This window comes from Thermobia domestica, chromosome 11 (assembly GCF_964235325.1).
Source record: "Thermobia domestica chromosome 11, izTheDome1.hap1.1, whole genome shotgun sequence".
Lineage (NCBI taxonomy): Eukaryota > Metazoa > Arthropoda > Insecta > Zygentoma > Lepismatidae > Thermobia > Thermobia domestica.
Genome location: NC_137464.1, coordinates 57,961,362 through 57,988,635, shown reverse-complemented (window position 1 = coordinate 57,988,635; position 27,274 = coordinate 57,961,362). Strand labels below are relative to the sequence as shown.

General features: G+C 34.4%; 1 protein-coding gene across 1 annotated transcript in view; it reads right to left on the bottom strand.

Annotated features, from left to right (window-relative positions):
* The window catches only part of LOC145664084 (juvenile hormone esterase-like), a 43,342-nt gene extending 16,728 nt beyond the window's left edge, over positions 1-26,614 (bottom strand). Inside the window, exons 1-4 of the mRNA XM_081730431.1 lie at positions 26,398-26,614; positions 10,493-10,630; positions 2,782-2,938; positions 1,393-1,578 (exon numbers count right to left, since the gene is read on the bottom strand). Coding sequence (XP_081586557.1) covers positions 1,393-1,578; positions 2,782-2,938; positions 10,493-10,630; positions 26,398-26,535 — 619 coding nt within the window. The 5' untranslated portion in view covers positions 26,536-26,614. The remainder of the gene's footprint in view (positions 1-1,392; positions 1,579-2,781; positions 2,939-10,492; positions 10,631-26,397) is intronic.
* Between the last annotated feature and the right edge of the window lie 660 nt (positions 26,615-27,274).

The following is a 27,274-nucleotide window of genomic DNA, read 5'->3' as shown; positions in this document are numbered from 1 at the left end:
AGCTTCTGAGTTATCGTTCCGTTTTTAAATCTTACTGTGTGCTACATTCCAAAAGAATTACCTAAAAGATTTCCAAAAGAAAAGAAATTTAAAAAAAAATCTTACATTTGTTTATTGCCTATAAACTTACATTACTAGGAAATATGAACTTAAACGATCCAAGTTAGCAAATGTATAATATACACACAGAAACAACGTGCATAGCCCCAAGCGTATACAATCTACTGTGAGACGAGACTGACAATGGCAGTTGCGTGGGAGAAACACGCAGTTGTTGTCGTCAGCGCCCCTTGTCATTAGCGTCAGCTCAGGGAAGAGACCAAGATTTGTCAACCGGAGCGTTAAGAGTCTTCATCCCGGCGAAATTAAAATACCGCTAATTTTACAGTAATTATGTGATATCTTCAAATAGATAAAAGATAATCGAAATATATAACAAGAGCGCCCTAGACAATATTATTTTGCGTGAGGTACCGTTATCACAAGTCACCTAGCGGCTTTCCGTTTTCAGCTGTTTAGAAACGCGCAAATAAATGCCGATTTTCAAAATGGCTCGAAATCGAAAGCAGATAAGTGAGTCGTGATAACGGTTTCTCATGTAAAATAATATTGTCTAGGGCGCTCTTGTTCCACATTTCGATTATCTTTTATCTATTTGAAGATATCACATAACTACTGTAAAATTAGCGGTATTTTAATTTCGCCGGGATGAAGACTCTTAACGCGGTCTACCAAAAATGTACCAAAAAATGACGATATGGCGATCACTTTACTAGAGCATTAAATACAGAAAGCTGAACAACCAAAGCTTAAATCCATATAGTTTAGGATAATTTCAGATTTCCCTCTGGAGGAGGAAAGTTTGAATTTCAATATACGATAGGTGAAACTAGTACGTCAAAACTATTCGTAACCCACGTGAAGCACAGTCAAAGATTTGCATCGAAAGAAATCTCCTAGCTCCAGGGAAGGAAGAATTTCCCATCCAGGTCTCCCTTGAGATCACCACTGATATCCCTATAGATAATTATACGAGTCAGATCGTTTGGGAGTCAAAAGCATTACCTTCGCTTTTGAAAGTGATTTTACTGTTCAAGATAAATATATTGTACGATTATTTAAATCATATATATGAACAGTATCAGATAATATGACACGGAGATCTTTCAGAGGAAACTGCCAAATTTACATGTAAAGTAATACTACAGTACTGTATATATTGTATATTTACTCATACACAAGACGAGAAATTAACCATTTTTCGAATGTTTGGAATTCAGTGATAAACAGAAGAAGGACACGCATTATATTCGTGCTAAGACTTCAAAATTTTATTTTGACTTTATAACACAAATAAAACAAGGAACTAATTTGACCAGTAGTTTAAAATACCTTTCGACATTGGTGAAAGCATGTGAAAGTGCACGCTTTTTGCTCCAGCGCTTTCACCAAATATAGTAATATTGTCTGGATCTCCTCCGAAAGAAGCAATGTTATCTTTTACCCATTTGAGAGCTAATACTTGGTCTTTCAGTCCATTATTACCAGGACATACTTCGTCCTCTGTGCTCAAGAATCCTGTAAAGAAGGAATGATATTTATTATGTTAAAATAAATGACATCAAAATTCATTAGATAAAACGAAGTTCTATATTTTAGGAGACACAATTTTAAAGAGCTACCCGTTACACATTAACCAATTACTATCTAGTTCTGCCGTCTTATGTAGCCAAGTTCATCTTGGAGCTCAGAGCCGCGCTGAGATTTTGTATTTTCTCTCCTTTATTTTTCACGCTCTGAGAAGTTGCCGGTTTGTTCGTAAATCCAATTGCATTGACGTAGGATTACACGTACAGCACAATGGTTGGCGATTGTATATTTTTCTTTTAATTTTGTGTTTTGTCTGTAATAGGTGGCACGTGGTTGGATGAAGGTCCGGATGAAAGGTCTGAAACAGTAGATAAGATTCATTAAATATATTGGATCACAGTATCACAACTATTTTTGTTTCTAAAATTACTTTATTTACAACTTTTCTTTGCTGGCATGATCTCAGGCTTAAAGTTCTGCAGCGTGTTCATTCTGGGGTACCACAGAGATTCAATCTCGGACCATTGCATTTTCTCTCGTTTATTCTACCTCGTTAACCTTAGCGTGTACTGCCTTCTTGCCAATGTCATAATGAAAGTCTTGAAGAGGATATATTTTAGTTTATTTCACTTTAATAGGTACCATGGTTCTCGTCTAGTAAAGTGTTTATATTAACAAAAAATTGTTTTTTCTTGAAAACTATCGGAAATCATCCTCAAGCACGCCATTTTTTTAACCCGACGAGATCCATCGATTGTTCGATGTCCCAACTTTAAACACTATTTATTATGAGATCACGAATTACCAAATGGTAGCACGCAGACCACCACTTGTGATCACAAGTTCTACTGAGTTCCAATACTCCAAACCTCAATTTCCAAAGGTGAATATATGGTTTTCCCTATTCATTCAACATCGTGAGACAATTGAAACCTAATTGTATTATCATAAACAATGAACTTTAACCATAGAAAACCAGAAAAAAACTGCAATATTAACCGTGTGATAATGTGATAACACGGTTACTGCTTACCACTCAATACAAAAGTCTGGCAAGCTATTGCATTTATTGCATCTATAATCCATGGAACTTCTAGCTTAAATGAATATTAGTAGTATTCATATAATTGCATCATTTCTCTTGTGTTTATGTAATCCAATTAAATAACTCATACATTAATAAATGTTTACCTAATACTCCTAGACGATAGTTCAAAGTCACCAGCACAACGTCATGTTGCATGAAATACTCAGGTCCATACATAGTGGAACTTCCCGATCCAAGCACAAATGCTCCTCCGTGAATCCAAACCAGAACAGCATCTTTCCTTTGATTTGCTGCTGGGCCCTTCAGAGAAAAAAGAAAGTACCAGTATAAATTGAAAAACATACTGAAGGCCTTCACTTATTATTTTTTGCCTGTATGTTCACTATTTTAAACTGAATTTATGTTACAAAACATTTCAACAATTCAGTGTTTGAAGACATAGTAGATGTTGATATTCGCGAATGAATATCGTTAGTATTTATTAATTTTTTGTAATATATATATTATTCGTCCGCTAATATAGTATAACAGATTTGAAAACTTTATTATCTCTGTCGTTATGAACGTTCTGAAAGAATATTCTCTTTTCAGTATCAGTAACATATTCTCTGCTTCCCGCTGAGAAATGACTCGTAGTCAAAATGACACGAATTAACAAAGAAGGTTGAAACATTGTATAGCCAAATTAAAGATTTCACATAGAAATCTTTAACATAAATTAAACATAACTTTCTTACAAGGCTGTCTGTATTCTTTATTATAAATTAACTAGCCTTGATAATAAAGAATACAGACAGCCTTGTAAGAAAGTTATGTTTAATTTATGTTTAAGATGGACACAAGGCCTTTTTATAAAAATATCTATGTTGGTCATTTTCCGAGTCTTCAGAGGAAAATTGATGAATGGAAAGATGACAAAAGAAAGGAAATTAAAATTGAAGAACAACTGAGATTCTTATATAAATGCTTAGAAGAAGGTGTAACTCCGAAAGGACTAGTGGTAAAGAAAAAAGGAGTAGAGTGCAAAACAGTGAGATATAGAAACTTGATTAGAAAGATACAAAAAGAACTCATATGGGATGTGATCAGGAGGAAGAAAATGGAAGTGAAGACTTTAAAAAGGCGTAATGAGAGAAACAAAAGCCAATTTGAAGAAAAACTAAGTATATTTGTCAGAGAGTGGACGATAGAAGGTCTCAGACGTTGGGAAGAAAGCTACAGGGAGAAAGAGAGGAAGAGCTTAAACGAAAAAGGAAGAAGAATAGGATGGAAGGAAGAGAAAAGAAAAGATTCCAAGAAGAAGGTAGTAGTTATTGGAGGAGCTGAGATTACGAAAGAAGAAGAGGAATTTTTAAGTCTAGGATACAAGTTTAAGGTGGTAAAATGTAAAACGGACATAGAAGAATTGGTTTATGGAGCAGAAGAAGCATTACAGGAGATAGAAGATAAAGAGAAGGTGAAAGAAGTAAGAAGAAAAATAGTGAAATTAGTGAAAAATGTATCAAAAAAGAAGAAAAGTAATCTACATGAAAATGAATTACAAGGCTTAAAGAGAATTAAGAACAGGAAAGATATAGTGGTAGAACAAGCGGATAAAGGAGGTGCAATAGTGGTTATGGAGAAAGGTTGGTATGAAGAGAAGCTTAAGCAGTTGAATGACAGTACATATGAGGAAATAGGAGAAGCAGGGAAAGAAGAAGAGAAGAATATAAGAAGACAGGTGATAGAAGAAAGTAAGAAGAAAGGATTATCAAAGTTTATTGATGAAGAAGGAAGGATACCGAAGATGAAAGGTTTTCCTAAAATTCATAAAAAGGAAGTAAAACTGAGACCGGTTTTAGACTGTAGGAGTAATTTCATGGAAGCATTGGAGAAAAAGATTAAAAAGATTGCAGAAGCTCTCAGAGGAATTCAGGATAGCAAGAGGGTAGTTAATTCAGCAGAAGTGAAAGAATTGATAAAAGGTTTAGGAACCAGAAAAGAAAGGACTGTTATGTTTAGTGTGGACGTTAAAAGTATGTTCCCCAGCCTCAAGAGAGAAGAAGTTCTAAGAGTAGTAGACAAGGTGATGAAGGACAGAAAAATTGAAAACTGGGATAAGGAGAAAATGAAAAAAGCTTTAAGGTTTGTGTGGGACAATAGTTTCTGCAAGATAAGTGATAAGATAGTGAAAATGAAAGATGGATTGAGTATTGGATCATGTATAAGCCCAGTAATAGCAGATCTGGTAATGAATGAATGGGAGAAAACAGTGATAGAAAAAGGTGGTGATAAATTAATATTGTTTTGTAGGTATGTGGATGATTGTTTTGGAGTATGGAAAGGAACCAGAAGGCAATTGGAGAAATTTATTGGAGAATTAAATGATGAAAGAAAAGGTATCATGTTAGAGACGGAAATAGAAAAAGAAGGTGTAATAAATTTCTTAGATATCAAAGTAAAGAGAACAAAGGAAGGAAATTTTATAACATTGTGGTTTCAAAAAGAATGTGCATCAGAAGTTTACTGCAATAAAAGAAGTGATGTCGATGAAGGAACAAAAATGAATTTCATTAGGAATATGGAAGAGAGGATCAAAATGATAAATACGAAGGAAGATCAAAAGGAGAAAGACATAGAAAGACTATGGGAACAATTGAAAGACAATGGTTACAATGAAAAGGATAAGAAAAAGAGCAGGAAGAGAAGGAAGAAAAGTGAGAAAGAAGAAGAGAAAGAAGAGGACAAGAAGAAAAGATGGCATGGTATTGAAAGTGCAGGGGTGATATCAGAGAAAATAAGAAGAATTCTTAAGAGAGAAGGTATTAAGACGTACAGGCAAGGAGGAATGAAGATAATAGATATCATCAAGAAAAAGAAGATGAGAAAGTCAGCGGAATTATGTAAGAAAGGAGTGATATATGAAGTACCGTGTGGGATGTGTGATAAGGTGTATATAGGAGAAATCAAGAAGAGAATGAAAGAACGTTTAAAACAGCATAAAGATGATGTAAGATTGAAGAGAGACACGAATGCCATTTACAAGCACGTAGAGGAAACAGGCCATGAAGTAAACTGGGAAGGAGCGAAAATATTGGAATATGAAGGGAGACAACTGGTTAGGAAGTGGAAAGAAGCGAAGAGGATAAAAGAAGTGTACGTTAAAGCTATGAACTTGAATAGTGGTTTGAGTATTAATGAAGAATGGGAGGACATTTTGAAAAGAGAAGAAAGAAGAAAGAAGAAAAGTAAAATATAAGGACAATATAGGGTTAAATTTTATTTATATGTTTTTCAATATTCACGTAGTTAATTAGTAATGAATATTCAGGTAGAAAATTTAGTATTCAATATTAGGTAGAAAATTTCTATATTTAGATAGTTAATTAGTATTTAATTTAGTTAATATATATTAAAAGAAATATAAAGATTAGGTAACAATGTATGATTTCTGTTAAGAGTTCAAAATTGTCACAACAATGGGCATATATTTTGAATTTTAATGAAAAAGATGATTTTTGATTGGTAGAGATAACAAATTATGTTATGTTATCTATGATTTCAGTTGAAATAGTAGTCTGAAGAAGGAAGTGATATACTTCCGAAACTGTTACATTTCTAGTTAATTTATAATAAAGAATACAGACAGCCTTGTAAGAAAGTTATGTTTAATTTATGTTTAAGATGGACACAAGGCCTTTTTATAAAAATATAGAAATCTTTGTTGTTGTTGTTTGATGGTATCTATGGGAAATTCTGGAAGTGACAAATACATTAATAGGAGTCATTGACACTAAGTAATACGATGAGTCAAAGAACAATTTCTTTTTCAAAGTTGATTGGTATTACCGTGCCAAAGTTGCCTCTTGCACCTCGACAGTTACTCTTTGAGATGGTGGGTTGGCTGTACATTCAATGCCTTCCAGCTAAAGCACAAGTTCTTAGATAAGCAACCTGAAAACTTACGAGATTCCGAAAACGTAATTTCAGCTATCTAAATGACAAAACCAACTAGAATATGATCCTAGACCCAAAGCATATTATCTTCCTAATGTTTTACTCTTTAGAATGTATTATTGTCATTTACAGTAAGCCAACCATATAATAGTGACTAAGCACAGGACTCATTATAAAAAATGATTTTCTTTACCTTCAAAACTCGACTCAAAGTTCCCTCAGTGTACCAACTATACTTTTTTTTTTATTTGCTCCGATTTTGTGTTTGTGAGGGTATTCAAGTTTATTATTTATGTCATAGTAGTATTTCCTTTCGAACCAATATCCCTTCACTCTCAACCTATCATGTTGCTCTTTTTAGCAAATTAGAGTCAAAGCATCTGTTCGCTATTACATATTTAATCGTTCTTTTCATAGATTGAGTGTAACATTGAATCTATGTTTTTCTTCTTCTTACATTTTTGAGTGATTCTTTCAGGTAATCCGTAAAACAGTTGATTCTATTAGTTCACTGCATTATATTGAAACTTGGCATGGTCAACTGACGAATAGTCTTCTAAGATTCGTAGCTGCACTTTGGTCAATACCAAAAGGATGTTTTTGCATAGGCAAAATACCCATTAGGTTGAAGAATAGATTAGGCAATCTTCCTAATTTTACTGGCAAAAATTTTGAAAGCCTTTCAAAGAGACTTCCCGATGTAGAGTAAATGATCATTTTACTGAGACATTTAATTACTCGTAGGTTCCAAGATGACACGACAATTTTGACGTTCAAAACACAAGGGAATTACCGAAGTTTTGAGTTAAGAGGTATATGTTCCAACTGAACAAAAGTAGAGTGAATGTACTATTTAACAATAATGCTGTATTTATTTCGAGTCGTTTCGTCGGGAAATATGAATAATGCTGATAAGGCTGAATAATAATCACTAGATAATATCTTGTTTGACAAATCTTACGACTAAAATTGATAAAGTGTTCACGAACAAAGATACAGCAGAGGCTCAGTTCTGGATTCCACATCAGTTGTAAAATATTTAATTATAATAGTGAGTATGGATATTGTAAGAGGGAAGGTTTAGTGTTTGTTTGAGTTTTTCTCTAATATCGTTCAACAAATTTTGATTATGTTTTTATATTTCAAAATACATTTTCTCCTGAATGGTTGCGAGTTAATCGTGACTATTGCGTTATATCTGTGGACATTCATTATACATTAATAATACTGCAAAGTTATTATTATTATTATTATTATTATTATTATTATTATTATTATTATTATTATTATTATTATTATTATTATTGTACGCTCATAGCCAGTGCCAGACTGGCCACGTTGGCTACTTGGCAATTGCCAAAGGCCCGTGGACCGAGGGGCCCGCAGGGATCACAAGGCACAGGACCTGTAGGCCTTGATCGAATTTAATGCTTTATTGAGTTTTTCTACCAACAAGGTTGCGGAAGCCTAAGGTCATCTTTCCGAAAGAAGTCTTCTCGGGCCCCCTTACTCATATCAACACGGCTCCATGAGCCAGTAAAACTTCGTACTTAGGAAAGGCCCCCTCCAGTTCGTAACGGCCCATTGCGCGTAAAAAAACTATCAAAGTAACTGAAGTATCTTCACGATTACGTTTGATTGCCCCAGTATTATTGTAACTTTTTTTGAGATCTGTTTTGTACTACATATTTATTCAATACAGAAAATATGATTTTGTCACTTATCATGTTTTGCAACTGGCATGTTAAGTTTATGTCTTAAGCCTTTAAGAACCTGCGCCAAGGACCCTCAACTTAGCCAGTCTGACATTGCTCATAACTTGCCGAGCATTGATTTGCGAGCAGACCAGCATCGGTAATCACTGAGGTGTATTTTTCCAAAGCTCAATTTTCGAAGATGAATACTTCACAGTACAATGCAATATTATTAAATTGTTTTTTCTCAACCGTCTGATATTAATAAAATAAATTTAGTATGTATGGGCTTCTTGCTTAATAAAATACGAGAATACTGTATAATTCACTGCACGAGTTCAATTGGCTTGTGTAATTTAGGATAAACGGGAGAAATATTTTAACCGCTGGATATACTGTACATAGATTACATTCCATAACCATTTGCGTGAATGTAACGTAAAATCTGCGTTTTAGTGTGCGATAATAGACATAGGAGTAATATTTGGTTTTTGCATGTTTTGCGTTGTATTAAGCTCTGTGATTTTTGCGAAGACTTGTACGGGATTAGACCCCAGATTCTAAACTTGAAGCTCGTACAGAAACAAAACTTTCTCTTTTATCTAACATAAAGATCCACTAGTTAACATTTCAACAAAAGAACAGATCAGTAATTCCTTGCTCCCGCTGGTATCAATCGCTAGTAGATAGCTTGTGATTGAGAGAACATTTGGCTCATTCACTATTCGTACCGGGCCACTAATAGGCCTATCTTTTGATACAGTACTGATAATAACAGCTTCTCTAGTTTGTAATTCCAATATACATAGGCGAATTTTTTTATACATATAAAGGAAAATTTGAACATCACAGTCACCTGCAAAAATTTAGGAAATTATCTCAAATGAATCAGGCTTTAAAAAAATAAAATTGAATCTGGTTTGCCCAGAAAGAGGCGAGAGACTTTCTTTTTGAACCTTAATACTTCCAGGTTATGGATACGTTAAAATATTAAATAATACTGTCGACAAAGTTGATACTTTCAAATATCTAAGATAAACATTAACAGACAAAAACTATTTCCACGAAGAAATTAAATTATGACTGAGCCCAAGCTCTATTATTATTAAGCCCAAACTGTTTTGTCTTAGCGAATTCTGTTGAAAAGTTTGAAGCATAAAATATGCAAAGCGATAATTATAGTTGTTGTGATATATGCCTGCAAAACGTGCCCGTTTACTTTGAGGTAAGAATATAGACTTAGAATTATTTGAAAATAAAATCTTGAAAAGGGATATTCGGTTCTAACAGAAATGGAAATTGCGGAAACTTCATAGCGAGGAATCGTATCATTTATATCGTTTTACATTGAGTCTAGAAAGCTCAGGTGGGCAGTTCATGTAACCAGAACGGAAGAAAGTAGGATCGCTTTCAAAATTGTAACTGGAAAGCCAATCGAAAAAAGGAGCATTATGAAGATCTAGGTGCAGATTTAGGGACAATATTAAGATGGATCTAATAGATATAGGAATCCTCGCTAGTATCACTTGTCTATCTGACGTTATTAGGTGTCTATATGCGAGATTGTTGTGCATAACGAATCCTTGAATAATTGCATTTAAAATATGGTTTAGTGTTTGGAGAGATGGGCAAACTTAAAAAATGTTAAATGTAAAGCATTAGAAACATTTAATGATGCACGATTTTATCATATAGTGTACTGAGGCCGAAAGATTCGGCGCAATAGCAAGTTATCTCTAGATCAAAATGAACTATTTAATGTAACGATATCTTTGTATTTTAAGTGTAATTCTAGATATCTTTTATTATACTTCTGGGCAATGTGTAATTTTAAAATATGCACTAACTAGTTAGAAGAAGAAGAAGATACGAAAAAGAGATAGAATCAAAAATTGATTCTAATATGTTAATTGGATGAGACATTGTTCTTACGTTGTCATGACGACGAATAATCAATAAATTATTGATCCAGAACCATCTTAAGGAAGGGATATGCACACAATCTTTTATTTAAAGTGTACTTATTTTAGTGATTATGTGCCATAAAATAAAGGTAATGTTCAAAAGGAAATCAACAGAATTGTTTTATGTGATTTCATAGCATTGCATATATAAAAAGAACGAACTGAGGGCCTGTCGTTATATAAAAATTTGGGGTTCTCTTCTCAGGATCATTTATCGTTATATTAATACTATTCACACTATTTGCTATACTAATACTGACCTGAGTTGTGTAAACATTCAAAAACAGACAATCTTCTTCCCCTTCAAATGTGCTTGTTATTAAGTTAAATTGTGGACTAATGGCACCTTCTTCCTGTGCATCTCGCACTCCTTCCCATGGATCGTACGGTTGCGGTGGCTGCAGGATAAAAAAAAATAAAACACAGTTACACTGCTTCATATTGTTCGTTTTTTAAAAAGAAATGTTATACAAATGTATTTCTTATAGCATTTTATAATATCATTTAGTACAACTTTCCTTTTCTGCCTATTTTATCAACAATTTTTTCTAGTTCCCACTAACGGAGAAATATACGGCTGTTTTGCTGGATAGATTGGGACACTCGCGCCTTAAACACAAACAAAAAATACATACCATCTTGACTTATCTTCTTTCTAGGTTTTTCTATATCTGCACGATTGCTGAAGGTGGATCCGCTATGCTGGAGTTTGCATGACTTACTTATGAGTCTTGTTAATATGTTGTATCCCCTGTCATCAGTGATCAATAAATCTGATCTATGCCAGGAACATACCGTATCCTGCATGAAGTTGCTTATCAGATGTGGATCTCTAGAATGTTCCTTAGGCTACTGCTAAATAAGGACATTACCATCAGGTATATTGCGGTCAGAAGCGGAATTGAGAACCAGGTGATCAAACTAGAAAGAGAGCTTGGGATATAAGGAAGGACGACACTTATGAAATTAGTAGATGTCCAGGATCTTGAAAAGAACTTTTTCTGAGGACTGGAATGTTTTGGAATTTCAGGTAAAGGAGTACATTATTTTAGAAAATTTGTGGATCTCAGTGTCTTCTTGATGGACGACGGATGAATGTTCGAAACCGGCATGTAGATGCCCTCTAGCTTCGGGCAAATACGTTCGGAGTAAAAGTGGTGTTAGCACGAGCGAAGATGGTTGACGAAGTTCTGTATAGGAAATGCCGTTACAGGAATAAATCTCTGAGACACGTTTCGGTGGAGTGCTTCGTACACAACCCAAAGTAATATACATGCATAACGAGATTGTCTATCTCACTGAGACCGAATATGAGAAGAAGGAATTTGGGATCGTTAAGGAGGATTCAATCATTATGAACGAGGATAAGTTCAGGCCAGATCTAGTAGTGGGAAAAACCTAAAGCAAAATATAGTGAATGTCACTCTAAGATTCGAAGTTAGAAGAGACCTTTACCAAGGACAACAAGTCCTGTCAGAAGCAGAGGAGCAATGGCACAAGTTACAGAAAAATATTGGCAGAGCTACCCATTGTAAAAAGATCAGTTACAAAGACGATGCCATGATAGGTCTGCGATCATCATTACAGATTGCTAACGCTCATCTGGACTATTGTCGTTGTATATCATACAAGTTAATGTTTATTTTTAATGTATCTTTATTTTACTCATTTAAGGAAGATCAATCAGTTACAAAGACATATGTAAACCTGAAAGGATTAACGAAACGTTCGAATTTCGTGCGAGACTTAAAGTTCATGTAGATTCTATATGAAACGAGTAAAAGAAAAAAATGTAAAATGTTTCCTGTAGTAGTATGTGGGGACATTTGCCAGAATCTTACAAGTTGAGAGAACATGCACATGTTTTTCAGTATCAACGAACTTAATTCTTTAACTAACGTCTACTTAAACTGTATGAGCTGTGCCAAATTGGAGTAAGCCTCTATTGCTATTAGTTACGACCAATGCTCTCTTCTCCTATATATAAGTGGATGCAGCATTAAATTTTTTATTATATAATAATATTGTATTAATCAAATTTTAATTTGTTTCATTAACCACTAACATTTAACTACGTATTAAAGAAAGTATCCGCTTGTTTTAATCAGTTACGAATATGTTTTCGAGTCCACCTACGCTCAAGTACATTAGTACGGGTAAATGTATGCACGGTAAAAAAAAAATCATAGGCAAATTTACAATCTGTTTGCCATTCCTCTATGTAAATCAATTTACACCTATAAAGTAAAATTACTAATATGAAATGGTGTAAAATTATATTTTTGTCACTAAAAATGTCAGGGGCGGATCCAGGATGGACTTCTGGGGGGGGAGGTCGGTTATAATACTGCTGTTTAGAGCTACTTTTAAGAACTCCAAACTCTGGGCTGGGTTTTATTTTTATATATAATGAGTTTTCCCTTCTGGGGGGGCGATCGCTTTGATCGTCCCCCTGAATCCGCCCCTGCAAAATATCGTATTTTCTTATTAATTTACTGTAAATTTGTAGAAAAACGAAGTAAATTTTGTAATTTAATCTAAGGGAATGTATATCAACTTACAAAACGAAGAGTAAATGATTTTACATTGATGTTTGGCAATTTAATTACAAAAAAATTGTTCAGTGTAGCAGAGAACGGAGGACAAAGGATTGGAGTCTGTTAGCATTGATAAAAAGTACTTTGAAGGTCAGTGACAAATATTCACTAAATTGCCACAGTTCCGTCGATTCATTGGAGTACTAGTTCCATTTTCAATACAGAGGATATAATATAAGAGGAGATGCGGTGCTTAATTAAATTCGAATCCGCATCGTTATTCAATTCTTGTAGACTTTCAAACTATGCTATGTATTTAAGTATAGAAAATCTTATAGAACGACAATTTCTGTCTATCTGTCGATAGGTAAGAGATATAAGAGAACCGGTTTTTGGAATCAATTTAGCTGCCAAGAATAGATTTCTTCTCATCCGTTAACCCTTTATTCACACTGGCAGTTATAATAAAAAAAAAAACCGTTTCGGATTTCAACTTTGACCGCCATAGAGCAAAAACGGTAATCGATAGCAACAAGAAGTTTTCTGGAACCGAATTAGCATTCAGGAAAAGAGACTATCTCCCCCAGTAACTCTCTACTAAAACCCAAAATGATAAAAAATTTACTAACACTTTTGCTCTCAATGTTGATCGCCATAGAGCAAAAACAATAATAAATAGTTACAATATGCTTTTTGCATTCGATGCAGCGTACCAAGAATAGATCTCACCTATACTTGTAGTGTAATTAGAGATGCAAGGGCTCGGAAAAAAACCGGTTTTTTGGGGAAAAAACTCGGTTTTTTCTGCTTCGCTTTTTTGCTTGGGAAAATTTGGGCTTTTTTGAAAATTCTGCTTTAAATTGATAAACCAGATTTTGTTTCGCTTCTCTACAACACAAAAAGTCATTTAATTAGTGGTTGATGCCGATAATAATGTAAAACCTCGAAAATAAACCATGAATTTCGAAAAGATATTTCAAACAGTTTTACTTCTCAACATATTTACATTATGAATTCCAAAGGATTAACCAATGTATATAATAAGATTTTTTTTAACCTCCTACATACAAAGTAAGCAGGGTTGGCAAGAGCCATGGTTGTTTTTGAAAATGCCAAAAACCCGTTTTTTGGGGGGAGTTTAAACTAGGCTTTTTTTGGTTTAAACCAGGTTTTTTTTGGGTTTAGATATTTTGCTTTATGTATTTATATTACATATTGACAGAAATAAGTTTGTTTCGCCTTGGTGTTATTATGCAACAACGGGGTTATGCTGGAAGAGGTCACATAAGCTTAAAGAAGTCCGGTCAGTAAATTTCTTAAATTGAGAAACTCCCGCCCTAGCCATCGGGAAAATCCTGTCATTACTGTAAATGTAAAACAATAACGGAAAAAATCCTGTTATTGCTTTGCATGTAAAATTTAAAGGTCAACGCCCTTTAAATTTTAATCAGTACGCTAAAACTGAGGTATTAAATTACAAATTTAGTGCGTACATATCATTGAAAGTACAATCCAAGCTAATGTTGGAAGCTACATAGGCAATCGATAAATTTTGTCAATTTATATCAGTATATTTAAGCAACCTTGGCTTCTTTATAAAACAACAGGCATTCAGGCATGCAGAAATATACAATTTAGTTTCGTTTCGTATGTTCAGGCTTAACATCCTTACGTAATACCGAGGTATCAAGGAGAAGACTTTCGCTTAAAGTTACATCCGAACCGCTACTTTGTTTACGCATGAAAGAAGGGTTGTGGTTCGACCGAGAATTGAACATGGGACACCTTGATTAAAAGGTGAAAAGGAAATAAAACTAATGCAGATGGTTTGATGTATGGAAACGTCACCATGAAGTTCACACGATTCGCATTTTTCGTACCTTTTATTTTTTTCGGTTTAAACCAGTTGTTTATTTTAAAAAAAGAAGAAAAACAGCTGGTGTAAACCAGCCAACCCTAAAAGTAAATACTTCTTTTAAAAAAATACTCAAATAAGTAGCAAAATTCTATGTAGTATTTTTACTTCAAAATATTCCATACCCTCTTTTTGGAACAAAATAAAATTAAAATAAAACAAGAAAAATACTTAGATTTATATGATACACTTAAAGGCTGCACACCTAGAGCTTTTGGTTTTGTATATTCTTGAAATTCTTACATTTTATATAAGCACCATCACGGTTTATTGAGTCCTCAAGTTTTCTGTATTTTTAACAAGAGGGATTGAACATAAAGGGTATGAGATAAGAACATGGTAACCCATAATTTTACTATTTTAAGAAATTAGAAATTTTCTGCTGCACAATCCATTTTGAAAGTCGGAAAGCTGATTTTTCACATAAGTCTATACATGAGAGATTAAACGAAGCGGTATGCGTTGCTGCCTATCTGATGCTGCGTAACTCAGCAATTGAAAATTTGTTAGTTACCATGTTCTTGGCTCACACCCTTCATATCATTATGGAACTCTCCCCACCATAATGATATGAATATATTTAAGTTAAGATAAATACAACTGCACAACAAACATGATTGACTGGAGCTTTTGCGCTTCTCTCGAGAAGTCCGGAATTCAACTCAGCATTCGACCATTCTGACAAAACTTTTCTTCATTCCATCTATGAAGTAGAAATAGTGCGTGTACTGTGAGTTGGCTGACTTCATTTCTTATTGTTTTTAAATCGTTATTATTACTAATTACCAGCAGTGACGGTTTTGCGAGGGTTAGGGGGGCGGTCTTTCGGACTGAAGCCTGTTCCCCAAAATTACGGAATGTCTAAAACCAACGAAATATCTATTAGTTATGCCTTTACTCATAAACTTTAAGCTGCCGTCAAATAAAAAGTACGAATGTTTAGAAAAACTGAACATTAGTAAGAAAAAAACCCTCCCAAAATTCTTTTCTAAATCCGCCACTGATTCTCAGTATAAAATGATCTTCAAGGTTGTATCCGGAAGATTATCGCTAAACATATAAACGAAACGAAATACAGTATTAGTTATGCCTGTACTCATAAACTTCAAGCTCCTCCCAAATAAAATTAGGAGATTTTAGAAAATGAAACAATCAGAGAAACCCGTCCCAAAGTACGTTTCTAAATCCGCTACTGATTATTTGTATAAATTAGTATTCAAGGTTGTATCCGGAAAATTATTGCTAAATCGTTGCACAGCTACAGTATAACAGAAATGTGGAAGTACGGTTAGACGGATATATTGAAAAACGTACCGGTACGCTTTGACGGATATATAGAAAAACGTAAGTTTAACTTCTGCGTTAGAAGCTAGAGTACTAAGCTCTTAGAAATGAAACAGACGACAAACTGAAATGATATCGAGATGAAAAAATATCGATAACTCAAAAGTTAAAATAAAGTTAAATAGCCCTTAAAATTGCCCTCAAATACTACATTCTTCATGTTAGCTTTAATTCGTAAAACATGTGCTCCATCCATCTTGATGTTGAATTTTAGAGCGAAATATGGCATTTAGGTCATGGAATTCTTATCTAAGTATAGAATATACTATAAGAAAGCTATTTAGATAGAAAAATCATGAAAATGAAAAAAGCCAAAATTTCCAAAATTCTCGTTTTTTTTTTTCAAAAAAGCCGGCTTTTTATGTGAAAAAATCCATCGATTCAAAAAAGCCGGTTTTTTTGCATCTCTAAGTGTAATGCTCTACTATAATCGGAAGTGGGAGAAATCTACGTACTAGCACTTCTGGGTTCAATAATGATTCCTCAAGAGCTGAAACGATAAGATAAGGAAACACGGTTGTCTGAAATCGACTTGGGATTCCAACAATAAATTTTATTTCCTTCATCAAACATTTATGCGAATCGGAAGCGATAAAAATGTTAATCGGTTCCGGTTCCAACGTTGATCACCATAGACCAAAAATGGTAATAGATAGCGACAACGCGATTTTTTTGTAGTCGATTCACAATGTCAAGAAACTATAGTATCTCCACGATATAGGCCTAAGTATACTAATGGAAGTGGTTAAAATTTTACTTGTACTTCCGGTAACGATATTGATCTCCACTGACCAAAAACTGTATGAAGTATCAAGAAACGGTTTTTCGGAATAGACTCAACGTCCAAATATTAGGTACCATCTCCTCCGTTAACGTTTTATTCAAACTGAAAGTGGTAGAAATAATTTCCTTCCGGTTTCAACTTTTATAGCCATAAAACAAAATACGTCAACAGATAGCTACTTTTTTTTTTTTTTTTTTTTAATCGATGCAGTGTCTTAAGGAAAAGCGCCATGTTCTCCTTAAGACTAGAAGTGATAGGAATTTCCTGTTTAACAGGTTTCATTTCTCATAATCTATTGCAGCCGGAAGTTATAAACATGTTTTAATATTGAATTTGCATAGTTTGGAAGTCTATCGTAGTTTCACAATTGTAAAATGAATCTCACTTTATTATTATTATTATTATTATTATTATTATTATTATTATTATTATTATTATTATTATTATTAAATTTACTATATGTGCTTGATTTTGATTTATCTATATCCAGAGGAATCGCCATAGTATTTTCGTTACGGAAGCATGGTATTTCAGCAAGGGAATTGCATGTCTCATGTAATATGGTACTCTTCAATAATGTTTTAAACACAAGAAATTTTATTCCAACTTGCCCTAATACAAAATTTCCAATTTCCATTGAAACATATTATTGCTTGAATTATCATCAGATAAAGTTGGTAAACATAATTTTTATATTATTTGTATTATTTTATTGTATTATTTATATTATATTTTACATTATTTTACGATATTATGGCTGAAGAAAGCAGTAAATTAAAAGTTAAATCAGTTTCCGAGAACTATTGGAAACGAGGATTTCAATAAAGCAATCCTGAGATGTTCACGCACGTTTTGACACCACACTCGTGAAATTAAACAATATTTTTCCCGCACTAAGCTGTGAATCTTTACGAACATCATTAAAATTAGAACTTGCAAATTAAACATTATTTTATATTATTATTTATTATTTGTTTTATTTTATTGTATTATTTAGGTTGTTTTTATATTATTTATAAAGTTGGTAAATCATATTTTCTAAATATGTTGTAGACTCGAAGTTCTATAGGCTCCTCCATGAAAACTATTCCTGAAAAAATAAAAAAATCTGAAGCCTGCTCCATGCGAGAGACGATCTCTAAATGTTCTATCTCTATAACAGTAATCTACCCACCTTCCTTTCCTTCTGTAACAAAAATACTACTTGAATTCATTTAGATCGTTCTTCATTGCTTTTTTCTGGTAATTTATTCCAGGAGATCCATTGTTAAAGCTATTCTAACTGTATAATGTCGATTTTAGCACATGTTGACAACATAGACCTTTACGTAATCGCCGTTCCGCTGTTTTTGTTCTTCTGAACAGCCAATTAATTTCAGGAACGGTTGTCGAAACGTGATTTTAATCATATATCTAACACTTATAACATTCTTGTGTGAACAATTGTGTATTTCCGTAAATACCTTACATGACGTCATAAAACTCAAACATCAATATTGGAAGAAAAGTCATGATGATTATGCAAACAAGAAAGTAACTATGATGTTTTATGAAATGCTTTTATAAACAAGGAAGAAAAAACAAGAATGTACAGTACGAGACATGTTCAAACAATAATGGACCTTATTTTTTTGCGCCTAAACAGATGAAGTAGAGGCGTAGTCCAAGGTGACCAGACGTCCCGTTTTAGCCGGGACAGTTCCTTATTTTCAACCGTTATCCCGTTTTTTCTGATTCTCAAACGAGATGCCTAAATGTCCCGTTTTTAAGCAAACATGACCCAGGTGTCCTGTAATTATTATTCCAAATATAAATGGTCAATGCTAGTTCTACACTCTTCCGTACCAACACGCATTGGGAAGGTTCAGAAGTGCCTAGAACTTCTGAATATTCAAATGAGCATTGAGTGTTCTGTGGTTCAAGTGGGAATTGAGTGGGAATTCTGAGTGTTGAAGTAGTTAAAAGTATTTTTGGGTAGTACTTAAGTTAGAAACGTTGTGTTATCATTCTTCCTTGTGTATTTTGTAAATTGAAAACACTACTGAGTCCCAAAATGCAATGTGGAAGTCAAATCCCCTTCCCTCGTCGCCGATTCGTATGCGTCCCGTTTTTGAAAGCAAAAGTTCTGGTCACCTTGGAGTAGTCCTTGGATAGAAATGTGTAAGAGACATCCATGCAGGGGCGGATCTAGAAGGTAAAAACGAAGGGGGGGCAGACAGAACCCAGACTATGGTAAGATGAGTTTACTATAAACTATATCATGAGTTTACTATAAATTTTCACAAATATATAAATATTAGCTTAAATTATTTTTGTCAGTCAAAAAAATGGGGGTCTAGGAAACAAGTCCCGGGCTAAATCCGTCACTGTACTAAAATGAATGTTTTTTTTTTTTTTTAAGCGATGCTCAAAATAATTGTGAAGTTGAAAAACAATGCTGTGGAGAATCAGGGAGCAGAGTTGTCTTCAACATTGGGAGGCGGACAGATTTGAGGCTTATTCTAGAAGGACATCGATTTCATCTCACTTTCCTTTGTGGCAATCGGACACAAATCATCACATTTTTTCCCCAGTTCCAAGATTGGAGGGACATGTTCCCCTCATCCCCCTCGGGATTTGCGCCAACGACTTGAAAAGTGCGTGTGCATCAAGACTTGCCAAAAGCTTCACAAAACCCAAGTCAGGAAAAAATTGCAAGATCTAACAGACGTCCGGTTACAATCCCATGAGCATATCACGGATCAAGGAGTTCCATAACAGATTGAAATGTGAAAGCACGTGAGCACTCAACAACCCGTAATGAGACAACCCGAAAGGAGCAAATGATGGCTTTGGTCATATAAAATCATTGTATCACGGACTGAGAATTCGCAACCGAGGTGGAGGCAGGGACGTAAGACGAGAAATGAAAAAAATAAGGAAGGATGAAAAAATGAAATGAGAAAAAGAAGGATCGCGTTAAAAATTTTTAAAAAATCAGGAAGGTTTTGGTTATTTTTTCTTAATACACAATAACACGCTGAGCAAGACTATGTGATAATATGTAAAAAACACTATCACGTAACAGTTTCAACACAATAACTGTGTCTTCATCAGACATTCAGAAAGAAGGAGTGGAAGTCTGACGAAGACAGTTACTGTGTTGAAACTGTTACGTGATTGTGTGTTTTGTTACATATTACCACATAGCCTTACTTAGTGTGTTATTGTGTATTAGTACAAAATGGAAACAAGGCCTGGTAGAATAGTTAGTTTTTCTTATGAGGAGATTTGTATTACTTGAAATACATGGTGGCGAGGTGATCGAGATATCCTGGAAGAGTCAGGGAATTTGAAATTTCTAGAAAATTTACAGAATTCTCAGAATTTCTAGAAGAGTTACGGAATTCTCAGAATTTCTGCTACTAATCAGGGGGATTTCAAGGGAGATTTCAAGCTTACGAAAGTATAGTAACGTGGACATTTTTTATCATAAATTTTCGTCATCGCATCTTTGCAATATCAAACCTGTTATTTCAAAAACAATTTTCTACTGCTCCTTTAACCTGTCATTGGAACAGACAGTAATTGGCGGAATAATAAAAACAAAAATTTATATGGAAAAAAGTTCTGTTAACATTTGATTCAACAGAGAAAGGAACGCTGATGTAAAATATTTTACAAGACATTATTGAGTTTGTACTTTTTATAATAGTGAATATGTACTTTTTATAATAGTTGAGGTCATAATGAAAGGAAAATTGTTGTATTTGAATGAACAGAGGAAGGATGTAAATATTGTAAAATCTTTTTCATCACGTTTTATTATTATTATTATTATTATTATTATTATTATTATTATTATTATTATTATTATTTTACTCGAGATTTCTCATAGTTTGTTATTAAAATACTTACTAACATATTCTCATTTTATTGTCCTAACAAACCAATGTATGTTGATAGTAAAGTAGTTTAGATTGCTCGAGCTCCTGGGCATTCAGAATTTCATGTCACGCCCCCCCCCCCCCCCCGTTACGAAATCCTGGCTGAACAAACCAATATATGTTCCGGTAAAATAGTTTAGAATGATCGAGCCCCTGTTGTGATCACAACAGTATCTCATGTCACGAACCCCCCTCCCCCTTCACGAAATCCTGGCTACATGCCTGGTGGAGGTAAGCATTGGATCAGTACCTTCAATTTTGACTGTGTCTCACCTTGAAGAGAGAGAGTCCGCGAAATTAGTGTGGACGCTGCTAACAATAGAGTAGCAGCAAGTCGATTGAAAATCATACGGAACATGCTCGATAACGCACAAAATGCCTCAACTTCCTTAATATGCTTCGCTATTGATTAAGGCTTTCTCGGCCAAATACAGTACTCCATTGGTTTGTTGGGCTTCCCACTCCCCCATGGGTCAATCCATCTGAAGTGGTCCAAAAATGGTGAAAATGGTTGCAAGACCATCTCCGAAAGTTATAGAAATTTGAGTGTGACGAACCGTGTGTATAGGAAGATGAATAATATCATTCACGTTTTCGTATTTGCACGTGTTTCTCTTTGTTGTCGGTGGAGTGCCAATTTTTTCATTTACAAGCGTTTACAAAAACTACAGTTTGCTCAGGACGTACGAATCAGACGAACACCAAACAAAAACGAATGTTTACAGGAGGAATTGAGATACACGGAGAACATAAACTTTTGAGTTTAAATAAATATGCAGGGTTGCAAACCAATATGTAAAATCACCAGAAAAACTACAGAAAATTATACTTTTAAAGAGGCTGTATTTTGGAATGGCATAAAGAGAAGCTTTATAAGTTTTGTGCTGAATACTATTGCATGTAAAGAGTCTGCAGAAATATTCACAGCTATGATACTACTGCCACCGTAGATTTATGGGGCTCCGAAATTGAAGTTTGTGATTTTGATGCCATTTTGGGGCGGGCATCTCAGGAGGTCAAAGTGCTAAAAATTGCTCCTTATACCACAAAGTAATTCTGTATGTGAATAAACTATTGCAAAAAAATCATGACTGATATTACATGGATAAAAAAAGTGAGGATATGGTAAAAATGATAAGAAAACACTTGCGTGACGACGGTCGTATCCCGGAAAAGTTTAAATGTTTGGATTATGTTTCATGTTAGATCTCAAAAACTATGCATGGTGCAGCAATTAGGCCCGCTTTTGTTTGTGTTTAGATGTGCAAAAGCTTGAGAATAGTGTTTGTTCCATCTTTCTAGCTCCATGATCATTGCCACGTCCATATGATAGGGAGTTTAGTTCCCCCTTGTACCCACGAAACCCATCGTCGAACTGGACCGCGGTATTAAGGCATTTAATGCATATGTAAAGTGGCATTGAAATTTAATCCCAGTTACGGAAGTTAATATGTTCCAAAGGTTGCGTTATATCTATCCTAACTATATATAAAATTACATGAACTGACATAAAATAAAGGGGTACTTGCGCTTGACGTGGAAAATTGAAAGTTAGCATGATTGTAGCTTTCAAGTACTAACCCACAGGAAAAATTGCCAAAAGTTAATATTTTTAATTTTTAGCGGGTCTAGGGGAGGGGAATAAGCAATTCTCTGTTATTTAATTGAGCCCTTTTTGGACTTATAATCTAATATTTTAGGTACTTGGAATTCGATATGCTTCTTCGTTTCCGTTAGCTTTACTTAAGTAAATCATCAAAAATAAAAAAACTTCAACCGTAGAGAGGTTTTATGGGGAACTGAAAAGTCTCCCCAATGTTATTTATATGGGACATCTTCTACACCTCAAAATGTTTAAGCACCTCCGGCAGGATTAGAATGATGTAATTTAGCATAATTGTAGACTTCCCGGGACTAACCAACAGGAAAATTACTAAAAGTGAATATTTTTAGTTTTTAAGGTGTGTATTGGGAGGATGAAGTAATTCCCATGTTATTTTAATGGATGTTTTCTTGTGATACAAAATATTATCTTTTAGATAGTTGAAATACGAGAAGAAACTTGAAATTTGGTAGAATTTAAAGTTTTAGAGGTTCGAGGCTGTAAGCCGAGCAAACGCGAGTATATGGGGGCGGAGTCCCCAGCTAGCCAAAGACTAGTCTATCCTATATAATTCAACTTTGTGAACATATTAACTTCCGTAATTGTGATTGGATTTCAATGATACTTTGCTGATACATTGAATGCCTTACTACTAGGGTCCAGTTTGACGATGGGTGTCGTGAAAACAAGGGGAGCTAACCCCCTTAACATATAGACGTGACAATGATCATGGAGCTAGAAAGATGAAACAAACGCCACTCGCAGCTTTTACACAACTAAACACAAACAAAAGCGGGTCTAATTGCTGCACCATTCATAGTTTTTGAGATCTAGCAGGAAACATATCCAAACATTTATTTTTTCCCGACTACAACCATCGTCACGCACGTGCTTTCTTCACATTTTTACCATGTCCTCACTCTTTATCCATGTAATATCAGTCATGATTTTTTTGGAATAGTTTATTCACATACAGAATTACTTTGTGGCATAAGTAGCAATTTTTTAGCACTTTGCCCTCCTGAGATATTATGTCCCAAAATGGCATCAAAATCACAAACTTCAACTTTCGGAGCCCCTTAAATCTATGGTGCCAGTAGTATCATAACTGTGGATATTTCTGCAGACTCTTTACATGCAATAATATTCAGCACAAACTAATGAAGCCTCTACTTTATGCCATTCCAAAATACAGCCTCTTTAAAAGTATAATTTTCTGTAGTTTTCCTGGTGATTTCATGTATTGGTTTGCAACGCTGAATATTTATTTAAACTCAAAAGTTCGTATTCTCCGTATACCTCATTCTCTCCTGTAAACATTCGTTTTTGTTTGGTGTTTGTCTGATTCGTACGTCTTGAGTAACTGTAATTTTCGTAAACGCTTGCAAATGCAAAAATTGGCACTGCACCGACAGGAAAGATGGCTGCCATTGAGGAACATACGACAACGTAAATGATGTTATTGACTTCATACACAAGGTTCATCACACTCAAACTTTATAATTTTCGGAGATGGTCGAGCAACCACCTCTGGACCACTTCGTATGGATCTTTCCAAAGTTGAAAATGCCATTCAATGGTGCAAGATTTAATACAAAATAAGACATTATGCGAAATACACGTTCAGACTCAACACCATTCCAAAAGAGTGAGCTCCAGAAAATTTTACAATAATGGGAGGACGTCTGGAATCAATGTATACATTCCCAAAGACTAGCTTGAAAGAGATTAGTCACTGTGTGCTGTCTGAGTTGAAATGCATTTTTGTCGAACAAAAAGTCTGAAATGAAATAAACATTTATTTTGACTGTCAGCATTACCAACATCTTGATACTCATAAGAAGCATAATTTCTCATGTGTCATTTTGGTTGTGAAAACGCTTCCTATGGTAAATAGCGCCCAAGATCAAATACTGCTCTCCCATATGGGCCATGGCAGCACCTACACATCTCTCCAGACTTGATTCTGTTCTTAATTTCTTCATCGCTCTAGTCCGTTTTCGTGCTCCTGCACTTCGAATATTATCTAAGAAGGAACTCTTGCGACATCTTAATATGCAGACTCCGGAAGTACGCAGAATTATCTCTGACCTGAAGTATCTACATAAAATAGTTAATGGAAACTTAAGATCGGAAATATTACTTAAGGAACTATCCTTACGTGTCCCTTCCCGCACCACCCGGATTACCCACCTATTCCATCTTGCCCGTCCTAGGTTGACTATCATACAGAGGTCTCCTTTTTATAGAATACCAAACTGCTATAATCAAGTAACAACTGATGTGGACATTTTTTCGAGCTACCCAGTGTTTGAAAGAGCAATTAAACGAGTTCTGACGGAATAGTTTTACTTTTACACTCTTTTTTCTATGTTGTTGTTACTGTTGTCTTTTTTTTTCTTTCTTTTGTTAGCATGTCCCTGTGTAAAATGCCAAAGTTTTGCTGTACCTGGGAATTTGTTCAATAAATAAATAAATTCTGTGGAAGAGCTTCTAATATATTATGTATATAAAACAGAGATGAATCCTTTCTTGTTTTATGCAATGGTGTGAAAATAAAGCAGTAAAGTTCGGTACATAGAGGTTATACCTTGGATGTCTTGAAATTAGATTAACTCTATATTAAGACTCTAGAGAACACCAATATGGCGTCTGGTGATTTCCGAATATCCTTCCCTCTTGTCACATGATGGTCACTACCCAAGTACTCATATTTTTCTATCATTAACTAGAATTTCTTGATAATTTGTTACTTCTCCTCCTTTAGAGTGATCTTCAGAACATCCATTATGTAATGTTATTACGTTGACGTTACAAGTAGTATGACGTCATTGTTAGAAGCATAGGTGTCAAAGTTAGAAATAAACTCTGCTAAAGACAGTAAATATGGTCACACGAATGTTACACGTATAGGATAACCGTTATCCATTAAGATGTTAACGAACTGACTCCATTAATTACCTCGGCCAGAATAATCGCTGTAACTACAACCGTCATACGTACTAGTGCGAAAAATAGAACTCAAAATTTTAGTTACATGTATGGGATATATATCACCATTGTTAACATAAAATCATTGTTCTAATGATCTATTCCAGTAAACAGAATAAAAAAATTAGTTTACGCTACATGTATACGATGTGATATATAGGAAATGTAGCTACTGCTAAAGTCACCGTTATCCGTTAAGACGTTAATGGAGTGACTCTATTAACGAACTCGGCTGAGATAAGTACACTAGCTCTATATTGCAAAAAAATAAACTTTAAAAAATTCCTTTCCATTCCAAACTTATCGTATGGAATAATTGACAGACTGATGAACAGACGTACTAAGAAAACGTAACCTAATAAGTGTTGCTGCGTGATTCTAATAAAGAACAATAGGTATAAATATAATCTGATAATTAATCGTATAAACTCTATATACATAAACAGATACACAACTTGCTTGAGCAGAATTTATAAAAAAAAGTATCCAATTATTACTAGCAATGAACTTCGTATCTTTCAGTATCATATGTACAGGGTGTTTCAAAATAACACCGAAAACGTTTCGGAGGTGATTTATAACACCAAGATGAAACAAAAAGTATAGACTAACCTGGGTGCACAAATATTCCTTGCGGAGCTATAAGCTGCCGAAAACATGAAAAAATGAAGTTTAAAGGTCCTTAGCTCCAAAGCTATGGGACAAACCATGATCGGGTCAAGAGTTAATTTAAGAACTAGTATGTGTGCCCTATCCAAATATCCATGTTTCAGAATCCTGTGGTACTTCCGCCACAATTTTTATAGAAGTATTTTGTGAGTACTTTAGATTATATGCCCATTGCCCAACTCCCTATATGAAAGTTGTTGCGTGAATACCTTTGAGTTTTTTTTTTCCTAGAATGTTATAGTGCACACGTATACTATGCCAAACTCAACTTTAAGCGTAGATCGGATATCCCGTTAATAATAAATCCCTTCGTCCATAATGCTAGTATTACATGAAAATATGAAACAAAAAGTTGACGAACTAACAATTAAAAATGAATTAACTAACAAAACTTACCTTAAATCTCAGTTCTCCAATGGGCGGTTTAGCATACGGGATTCCTTGATATGAATAAAATATTCTTCCGTCTGATAGCTGATTCACTTTTCCTCTTAACTTTCCCAGTCTTGTAGAAACTATAGGATTTTCTTCCATTTTTAAAAAATCAAAACAAACTTTCTTTAGAATAGATGTCAGAGAATGACAAGACAGAAGAACGTCATTACATAAGTGATCTTTGTGCAACTAGATACGATATGTATATTATCATTTTCTGAGATAAAAAAAAAAAATGTTAAGCTTGTTTGTTTGGCCTTGCAGAACACATTATGTCATCGAAAATATTCACCAGAGTTCAAGAGAAGAGAACAATAATATTTAATTTCTAAAATCAGTGACAATTAAAATTTAGGGGTAGGGCAGAACAGTGGCTCAGTGATAGAACCAGTATCTCTGGTGCATGAGATCTCGCGTTCGATTCCCGGTCAAATAAGTTTGTGGTGGACAACCTCGTGTTCGCGGGTTTTCTCAGAATACTCCCGTTTCGTCTCACCTCTTGTTCCATCAATTCTTCCATCATCATTCATTCGCCTCTCCCTTCGCGTAACGGAGGCATATTCATGGAAACGTTAAACGAAAAGATTTCATTTTAATTAAAATTTGGAAAGAGGGAAATATGACCCAAAAATATTTCAATAACACTTGTTAAACACACTGAAAAGTTTCCCCTTTCAGTCGACGAGTTGTAGCAGGGAAATTGGCCTTAGAATTTTCATTAACTTGTTATTCTTGTTGAAAAGTTAAACGTGCATTTTCTTTGATACATTGGTAGCTTGTTCAAATACCATTTTGCCAAAGGTATATACAAAGAAAGAGAATAACAAACGAAGATGTT